Source organism: Pteronotus mesoamericanus, unplaced genomic scaffold, assembly GCF_021234165.1.
Source record: "Pteronotus mesoamericanus isolate MK-2021 breed Mesoamerican mustached bat unplaced genomic scaffold, CSHL_Meso_final contig_58, whole genome shotgun sequence".
In the NCBI taxonomy this organism is placed as follows: Eukaryota; Metazoa; Chordata; class Mammalia; order Chiroptera; family Mormoopidae; genus Pteronotus; species Pteronotus mesoamericanus.
The window spans coordinates 988,538-998,586 of record NW_026555205.1 but is presented as its reverse complement, the minus strand read 5'-3'; the positions used below and the strand labels follow the sequence as shown (position 1 = coordinate 998,586).

General features: G+C 36.1%; 1 protein-coding gene across 1 annotated transcript; it reads right to left on the bottom strand.

Annotated features, from left to right (window-relative positions):
* Positions 1-4,521: 4,521 nt before the first annotated feature.
* Positions 4,522-6,502, bottom strand: LOC129076231 (eukaryotic translation initiation factor 4B-like). The gene is given in 3 exon segments (XM_054580408.1): positions 4,522-5,144; positions 5,147-5,327; positions 5,329-6,502. Coding segments are annotated over 3 exon segments (1,842 nt in total). The 5' UTR covers positions 6,481-6,502; the 3' UTR covers positions 4,522-4,635.
* Positions 6,503-10,049: the final 3,547 nt, after the last annotated feature.

Sequence of the window (10,049 nt, the reverse complement as noted above, 5' to 3'; positions counted from 1 at the left end):
TTTCTCCACGATCTCACCAACACTTATTGTTTGTTGATTTGTTTATGATGGCCATTCTGACCGGTGTGAAATGGTATCTCATTGTGGTTTTAGTTTGCATTTCTCTGGTGGCTAGTGATGCTGAGCATCCCTTCATGTGTGTCTGGGCTTTCTGTAAGTCTTCCTTGGAAAAATGTCTGTCCAGGCCCCTTGCCCATTTTTTAATTGGATTGTTTGTCTTCCTGCAGTGAAATTGTGTGAGTTCTTTATATATTTTAGAGATCAAACCCTTGTCTGAGGTATCATTGAAGAATACACAGAATATTTTCAACTAGGAAATGTTAAGCACTTTAATAGTTTTTCTTATTTCTCTGTAGGTCATCTTTGTGAGAAGTAACTGGTATTAGGAAATGTTGATTTCATCAGGGTAAGGAAAAGTGTTAGAAGCAAACTGATTTCCCCACGTGGGATATTTATGTCTATTTTGTGAATGATATGAATATCACTTTCATTCTAAGCTAGTTTTCTCATTCCTTTCATACAACTTGCTCCTAATGCACTTTCCCATTTATCATATAGAATCTAGCTATGCCCATTCTTGTCTTTCTTCTTTTCCTCCTCTCATTTCTTCTTGTTCTACTTTCTTTAAGTATACCAGGACTCTGCAGATTTGTTTACCATTTTATACCCAGTTGTTATCACAATCCATGGGCTTGAATAGACATGCATATAAATGTTTGTTGAACAAGTTAATAACTCCCTGCCCTAGAGAACTAAACCATTTAAATATAGCAATCTAAGGAACACAGTATAGAAAGATCAATCTGATGCTTGAATATACACAGTACATAATAAAATAAAATTAAAATGGATTTTAATTTATTAACTCATTTGAAATATTTCTACTATTACTACTCTACCCAATTCTGCCTAACAGGACAGAAGGCTTAGCTATGTGTCCCATGCTGCTTTATACTTACTAGCTCTGTAACCTTGAACCAGTGAATTAATATTACTGAGCTTTAGGTTTTTCTCAATGTAAATAAAATGTGACTAATAATATCTTGTCTATTGAAATGCAGTAAATTAAATGAAAATTCTATTGCTCCATCTTATGAAGGATAAAAATGTTAATATAATTTTTTTAAAATTATGTGGAAAATACATGTGGAATTTTTTCCTCTTTGCTTATTAATTAAAAGTAATAAGTTATTGTAACTAAGTCCATGAGATTCCAAAATTCACTATATTAATACAGTTAATTTAATACATGTATAAAATATATATACATAAATATGTATTTTGCTAGTAGAACTCATGACACCTACTTGGTAATATTGATAAGTACTATTATTTAGAGCTATGTAATCCATGAAATTTCTAAACACAAAATAAGATCAAAAGGTTTGTCATAAATGTATCTCTAGATGTTTAATGATATATTTTGAAACATTAAGAATCATTATGAATGCCCCTTCATTACAGTAATTGTAGAATTACTTTTTATTGGTGAACTTCTTTTTTTTACTTGCACTGAAAATTAACCCCATATCGATCTTCTATTTGTTCAATAAAGTTGTACCTAATATTTTGTACTGTGCTAGGAACTGCAGATGCAGCAATGAATTAGACACAGTCTCTCTCTTCAAAGAGATCAAGTTTATTCTATTGGGACAAGTAAGCAGACAATTAAAATATTGTATTTTAAGTGCTACAGTAAAAGTGAGATCAGGATATTTTAGAAGGGTGGGAGAGAGGTGGAGAGAGGTAGAGAAACATCAGTGTGCAAGAGAAACATCCACCACTTTCTTCTCCCATGCCCCCAAATGGGGACCTGACCCGCAACCCAGGCAAGCGCTCTGACTGGGAACCAAACCAGCAACCCTCTGGTGTTTGGACAACACCCAACCTACTGAGCCACACCAGTCAGGGTGTAGAATTCGTTTCTACCCCTTGAATCTCTTTGACTCATTTGACTGGCTTCTTTTGGAAAATACTGTACGTTCTCAAGTTTTGCATAAAATTTTACTCATTTGAATTGGTCTATTAATTAAAGTTATGAAGATAACTATAACTTGCTGAATCATGGCATATTTATTTTGATTATTACCATCCTGGTATTCCTCATATTTTTATTGTCATTTCAAATATGCATTTAATTTTTGTTTGCATGGTAATTTCAGCCAACTTACCTTCATTTAGGTCACTTTCTGCAAGAAAATAAATTATCTCATTGTTTCATCCATTTGATTGATTGATTTCTGCTACTGTATATACTTTTGAGCCATCCCAGGCATTTTTATGAGCTTCTCTATTATCTTTTATTAACTTCTCTTATCACAGCATCACCTATCACCTTTTAAAATGCTCACTTGGTTGCTCTTAGATAATTCATTGCCTCACTGCTTATTATTTAAGTAGGGAAAATAAAGACAGGGATAGAGATGAAAAAATTAATTTAACCTCCTAAACTTACGTTCTCTCTGATTTTACATTATATTCTTTCTAGAGTATTAATCCAAGATGCAAAAAAAGAGAATGCTCATTTCATCACCCAACTATCCATTTATTTATTTATTTGTAACTATCATTAGCATAATACCTTGTACAGTTTGTTACAAATGAATGGGTATACTCGTTAGTTTCTCTTTTTTTTGAACTTTAAAGATTAGATTTATTTGGAGAAAACAAAACAAACCCACAACCCAAAGGATGGGATTCACATCTCAAGACATCTCCCAGGTAATAAGTCTACAGATTACAAATCATTTTCATAGAAGATATATTTGTACAAATTTTACATGTATTGAAGAGTAGGACATAAATCCCTGTTTCTATTTTAACAGGGGACAAGGTAGGGGAGTGGGGAAAAAATACCTTTTTTGATACAACTATTTGGAAGGAGTAGAATTGAAGGCGGCAAACCCTATCTTTCATCATCTACTAGCTACTAGCCATCCAAGCCAATTATTAAAGTTATTTCACTTGGTATATCTTTTATATTCACTGGGTAAATGATTCGTTATGCCCACTGCTGCAGCACTCAAACCAACACCCCTGCATGGCCGGACAGGGTCTGATCTAGGACTGATGGGAGAAGGGCTTGCAAACAAGAGACCAAGGTGTAATTTCTCGGTAGGTACCAATGCTGCCCACAAAGATATCACCTACTGAGCTGACAGTACAAAGGTGCACATAAAAGCAGGCAAGTCAAGCTATCGTGTTACAAGAGAAACCAGGACCTTGTTAAATAGTTCTCTCCATTATCATTTATTCTCAAGGGAAGCTAAAAAACGAAACAAAACCACACATTGATCTAGGCCACATTATAAATCCAAACATTTGTGTACGATTTCAGTGGAGAGAAGGAAACTTGTTAAAAAAACAAACAAACAAAAAAACCCCACAACCCTCCTCCCCCCAAAATAAGCCCCAAACAAAAACCCCAATCAAGGTCATAAGAAAGGCTCCCTGTTTTAACTGTCCTTAGTTATCCATCCTCACTCACCAGCTAAGACCATTAATTCTAGAGTTTTCTGAGATGTAAAACGGGTCAAAGAAGCAGGAGCAGGAATGAATAGGAGAGTCAAAAGACAAAGAAGCAAAGATTTACTTGAGAAAAGCAGTGATTCCTCATTTGACAGCTCCCAGGGGCTGATACAGAGTGCCTAGGAGACTTGGTGTGTGGCTTGAACAGAAGCTGTTTTGGGGGAGGTAACAAGAAAGAGGAGCACAAGGAACATAAGTCTAAATTTGTAGAGCTTCAAGATTTCAGCAGAATGTGGATAGAGCTGAACTTTCAGAAAGGATAGACAATGTTTAAGAAAGGGCAAAACTAGGACACATAAGGGACTCCCACACTCCCAAGTGCATCCTGCTGCAGGAAGTAACCCTCCGTGTGTTTTCTGGAGGTCATACCATTTTTCCCTATTACTGGTGCAAAATAATTCATCACCTCCCTAAAGCTTCTTTTCAAACCACGATTTCCCCCACTTATTTTGGTCACCAAGCAGTCCTATTCTTTAGTGGCCTGTAGACTCACTCCCAGCTACTTCCCTGGGGGGTAAAAATGAAGGAATTCCCCCTAGGCTAGCCCCACTAACTCAGAATTAAATAAGAGGAGGGGCTGGCAGCCTCCTGGAGACTAAAATTTCAGAAACTAAACCTGCCTTTCCAAGAATGGAAAATTTATTTAGATGTTTGAGAATTCATATATGCCACATTAGGATAATAATCAAAGAATCTCGTACTCTTCTTCATGCCTGCCCCACTGCCCAACCAGATTCCAGACATTGTATCACTGTTGTTGTCATTTTCCTAAATGGAGGCCCCTAGGCACTAATTACACAGGTAACTGCATGTGTATAAAACCGCACAACTTTTCCATTAAAATATGTCTTTCTCTCTGGCTATATTGGCGATTCTCCAGTTAGTTCAATACTTTAAAGGCTGCAGCAGCATGCAAAAGAATTTCATTTCATTTCATTTCATTTCATTTCATTTCATTTCATTTCATTTCATTTCATTGTTTAAAAAAAAGTTAAGAAAGGTCTCCAGGAGATGGTGAGTTTTATTTTGTCTTGTCTGGATAGAGGTTTGATTTGCTCTCGATGTTCCAGGATAGAGAGACTTGGAGAAAGCATAGGATGTAGAGGTCTATTCGGTGTAATCTTCCTCATTTTTATCTTCACCATCAACAGAGAGAGCAGCATACTTGCTTGCAGAACTGAACTTGGAGGTTGGATTTTCTTCAGGTTTCTTTGGCTCAGGTGCAGATCGGGAGTCTTGATCCTTTTTGCCATCTTTCCTATCTGACTCCTTCCAGTGGTCTTTGTTCCCTCCATCTCCTGGACCACAGCTGGAGTTCCCACTTTGGCCTTTTGGGACACTCACCCCATCCACTTTATTTTCATCTTTCCTTGCTGGTCCTTCCTCAGATGGTTGAGCTGGAACTACTTTGCTCCCACCACTTGTAGGGGACTGCTGCTCTGTGTCTGAGCTCTGAGATTGAGCAGGAGGGTTAGAACTTCACTTCACCCAAGCATTCTCCTTTGGTGCAGGGGCTGGCATTACCTTTATAGGCTGTTCACGTTTGGAAGGCTTGGAAGCTGGAGAGTGACAGTCTTCCTCCTTACTGAGTGTTTCATTTTCCAGAGACTTCTCACTCTCCTTCGCACATCCTGGTCTGACTTACTTCTGCCAGATGTGGCTGAGGTCCCAGTCTGTGATGACTCACTTCCTGTCCTTGACCATTCCCGTTTCTGAGTTTCTTCACTTCGCCAGCTTGGGTGTCTCTCCTGAGGCTTCCATTCTAGTTTTGGCTCATCCAGCTGCCGCTGCAGTTTTTTTTTGTTCTTTCTGTAGCCGCTCCTCTACTTCTTGTTCCTCAGCAGCTGTGTCAACAGGCTTTGCCCCTCCAAAGATAGAGGCTGCTCAACTGGATTGGGAGGTGCTAGCAGAGGAATCATCTTCCTTGGGAGTGCTCCTGGGCTTTAGATTCAGTTTGGGTCTTTGTGGGGGACCTCTATCATCACCTCTATAATCATCCCGAGAGTAATCATCTCTGGAGCTCCATGACCGATCATCACGTCTGTCATATCTGTCCTCATAGCGGTCCCCACCTCCTCTGTAGTCATCATCCCTATGGTACCCACTACCAAATGCTCTCCTGCCACTGCCTATCCTGGAATCGTAGCCTCTATCATAGTCTCTGCTGCCTCTGTCATCATAACGATCCTGGCCACCGTATCGATCCATATCCCAGCATGGGCCATCACGGTAACCATCCCGATAACCATCACGGTATTGGTCTGAATCGTAATGATCTCGATACTTGTCTCCAAAGCTATCATCACCTCTTCTAGGTTGATAATCATCAAAGCTGTCTGTGACAGGACGCGCCCTACAGTCTGTATCTGTTTTGTCAGAATCTCGATTTCTATCCCGGCCAAAAGAACGATCATCCCTGTCTTTATCCTGGGCTTGATCAGCAACGTCCACTCGAATTCTCCTGTTACCTAGAGACTCTTCATTGAGGCTCAAGGTATTGAACAAGGAATCCAGGTCCTCAAACTCAGCATAACCAAAACCTTTCAACCTTTCTGGATTGCTGGGTTCACGTGGTAAACGCACTGCACTGATATTTAATCCTCTAAAGAATTCGTTAATGGAGTCTTCCATCGCATCATAGAGCAGGTTCCCTAGAAAAACAGTGTAGGGTGGCGATTTGGGAAGACGGCTCCTGTCAATATTGGGTTCCCGAGCAGCCCGTGGAGCAGTGGGTAGGATGGAACAGTCAATTGGAGGTGCCCTATATACGTCATCATCATTACTGTGCCAAGTGGTTGAAACATCTCCTTCCAAGTCGTCTGTTTCATCAGCCCAGCTGACTGGTTTGGGGACATAGGTGCTTCCTCCACCAGTCCCACCATCCTCAGCCAGAAAGTCTGTTAGGGAGATAGTCTTCCCCTTCTTATTCTTCTTTTTTGCTGAGGCCGCCATGTTGGGAGAGGGAGAGAGAACGCAAAAGGGTCGTTAGTTTCTTAATGCAAAATAAAAATCCTGCTTCCACCAAATCAAGTTTTGCTTTTTCTTTTTACTATACCTTTAACTTCCTATAGTCTAAGAAAGGGGAGAGACAAAGAGAATGAGAGAAGATATATATATATATAAAAAATCGCTACTATATATAATATTATATATGTAAATATATAATCAGTAAGAAAGTATTTGCTAAGGTAGAATCAAGTGTCAAGTAATGCCAGATAATTTTCTTTCTGAAGTAGGTTTTACTTTGAGAAAAAAATGACCTAATATAAAAGTATTCTATATTTGAAATCTCCATCCATTATCATAGACTTTACACTGAAACCTTCCCATAGAAAATTAGTATATTTTTCTGAATTAATTTTTAAATGTACCCAAATTATATCTGGTCATATAGCTTGAAAGTTAACAAGCTGATAATTTCATTTATTTTCAATTTTAGTCAAAAGACATCTTTTGTTCCAGAAAAGAGCATCTGGGAAAAACAAAAAAAAATTAAATATGCTTGTATTATGCCTAACTTCATAGGAAGATTTTCTAGTATCTCAAAAATGAAATAATAAATAAATTTAACAATGAAAGTAGACAGTCTTGTCTCCAAAAATAGATGCAGCTCAATGAAATTTAGAGGTACACATCTTCAACATAAATAAATCAGTTTCTAAGTCCTTTCTTACACTTGATTTTAAAGATATTAGATTGAAAGAGAAATATTTTCATATATTTTTCTACTGCCTCTCTTCCATAGTTATCATTTACAACCTAATTATTTCTTGGACTAAAACCTGTTTATAAAGAGGTGTGTTCACCTGCTTCATGCTGCTGGCAAAAGAGTCATAGTAAAAGTAAGAAAAGCAACATGTTCAGGTATCAGAAATAAGAATATTGGGAATAAGAAATTACAATGACATAGTTGGTAAGAAGCAGATTGAGAATATAAACCCCAGTTGTGAGCTTTGAACTCAATTCTATTCTGAGCTTGCCCTCTTTGCTTCAGATACCTCTGTATAAAATGGAAAAAGTAATGCTAACAACCTTCAGATACAGTTTTGAGAATGTTGCCAAAGATAATTTTCTCGAGAAATTAAATGAAAGTCAACTTGAGTATCTAAGACATAGTTTTTTAAAAGTTTATTCAGAGAACAACCTTTTATCTAGCAATCAATTATTTGTATGATTACCTAATTCTACTTTTATCTTATTAGCTACAACAAGGAGCCATTTTATGTATAAAGAGAAGAAAACTTGAATTTTGAGTGAAAACAATATTTTATGACTTGTTATGGCATTGAGAAAATTCAACTTATTAGCTTTATGTTTGGTTATTTACATCAATATTTGAACACATTGGTTTTATCCCCTTCTATTAGACTTGATTTTTAAGGTCATTTACTTAGAGCTTTCCTTCCTAACTCATACACATAATTATTTCTTTGTTTCTTTTAAGTATAATCAACTCTATAGTCAAGTTAAAAATGTTTTGAAAATATCTTAAATTTAATAAATAGCAATATTGGATACTACATGCAATGGGTAAGTTATCTGTGATGGAGTTTTATTTCAGAAGCATATTCATATTTAAAAAAATATGCTGTAACTAAATTACTTTCCTATTCTTTTTGTGAGCAAACATTTACTTTCTTCTTTTGTTTTTTACTTGAAATATTATTTAGTAACTGCAACAGTGATGTAGAGAATAGAGCTTTGCATTATATTCATTATCTGCTTGGCTGAATAACATTCTACAGTCGATGGCTTATCAGAATCATTGAATTCTTTTTCCTTTATTAACTCAGAGTGGACATTTATAGGGGATAAAAAGTAAAATAAAGGTATGTGGTTTGGGAAAACTCTAAATTGCTTCAGACACAACAATGTTTGTAAATCAGAAAATTGTTGTTTTTTTCTCCCCTTGAAAACATTCTCTCTCTTTTTTGGGGAGGGGGGCATCATGCAAGATTTCTTAGGAATTCCACTGTCATATTATAGCAGAACCAACAAATGAGATGATGGGGGCTATTCATTAGCTCTTTAACAATGATTTCAAGCATTCTATAGTACACAACGATATCTATTATTAAAGTAGGTTACAGCAAGCCCTTTGCTAGTAACTTTCATCATTATTTGCTATCACTATATAATTATGAAAATAATTTAATAGTTTTACATTTTTATAATTTGTAGAACGATTAAACTCTTTTTTTATTTGTTCTTGTCTTGAGTTTTAAGTGAACTCTGAGCTCTATCAAGCAGAGGATAATATAAAATCACATTGTAAGAAGCTTAATATATTCAAACTTGTAAGCAACAAATCTAAATACTAGAATAAGTATTTAAAACTAGGCTAATCTGAAAATAAAACTAAAATTTATAGCATCAGTAGCTTTTTCAAAAATATTTTATTTTTAGAGAGAGGGGAAGGGAGGGAGAAAGAAATGGTTAGAAACATCAATGTGTGAGAGAAACATTGAGCAGTTGCCTCTCTTACACAACCTGAGGATTGAACCTGAAACCCAGGCATGTGTTCTGACAAAGAACAGAACTGGTGACCTTTCACTTTCTGGTATGATACACAATCAACTGCATCACACCAGTCATGAATCAATGGACTTTAAATAAACAAACAAAAAAACCCATAGGGAACAATAATAAAATATTAATTATTTACTCATGTCTCTTATTCTGGTCTGTGTGAGAGGATACTTGGTTTCTGTCTTTAATTATTTTCCTGAGACATTGAGAAAAACGCTTCAGTTAATTTTGGAGAAGGGGGTTTCTTTAGTCATGTCTCAGTTTTGTTTTGTTTTTTAGTGTTAATTATTGAGCCTACTTTTAATTTGACATAAACTATTGATTTAGTAAATGTAACAGGAACAAAGATCAGGCATCAATGCTAGGAGGATAAAAATCTTATTTTTACTATTGTTCAATCCAACACTCAAAGCTTACTCTTTTCTTCCAGTGTCTTATAAAATATGTACTAGAAATTATATACTGACCTATATTTTGAGGAGTCTAAACTAATAAAGAAAGGACTAATTTGCTGAACTTTAAAAAACTTATGAATACATTAATGTTATTTATTATGTTTAGACTATTGACAGTGGAATTGAAGCTGTGGAACTAGATGACATTGAAGTCTCATACAACATTAACTTCTAGGAAGCCAAGGAACTAAATCAAACCCAGTTAGCTTTTCTCAGTATTGTGATCACATATTGCACACAGACCCTCCTCCAAATTGTGTATCATAAACTCAAGGTAGCTACAGAAGTCAAAGTGTTTGTCCTGATTATGAGCCAGACACAAGACCTTTATTGACAATGACATAAGGTGTTAGCTGTTTAAACATTTCTAGAAACCCACAGGCTTTTTTAATGCTTGCATTGAAATAATTTTAGCAAAATTCACTTACATACTTTCTTACATATGGCAAACATTACTTTCTTCTAAGCCTGGTAAAAGAACCACACATATTTGCCCATGTCTTGGAAGATAAAGGACATAAAACTATTTATTGATAT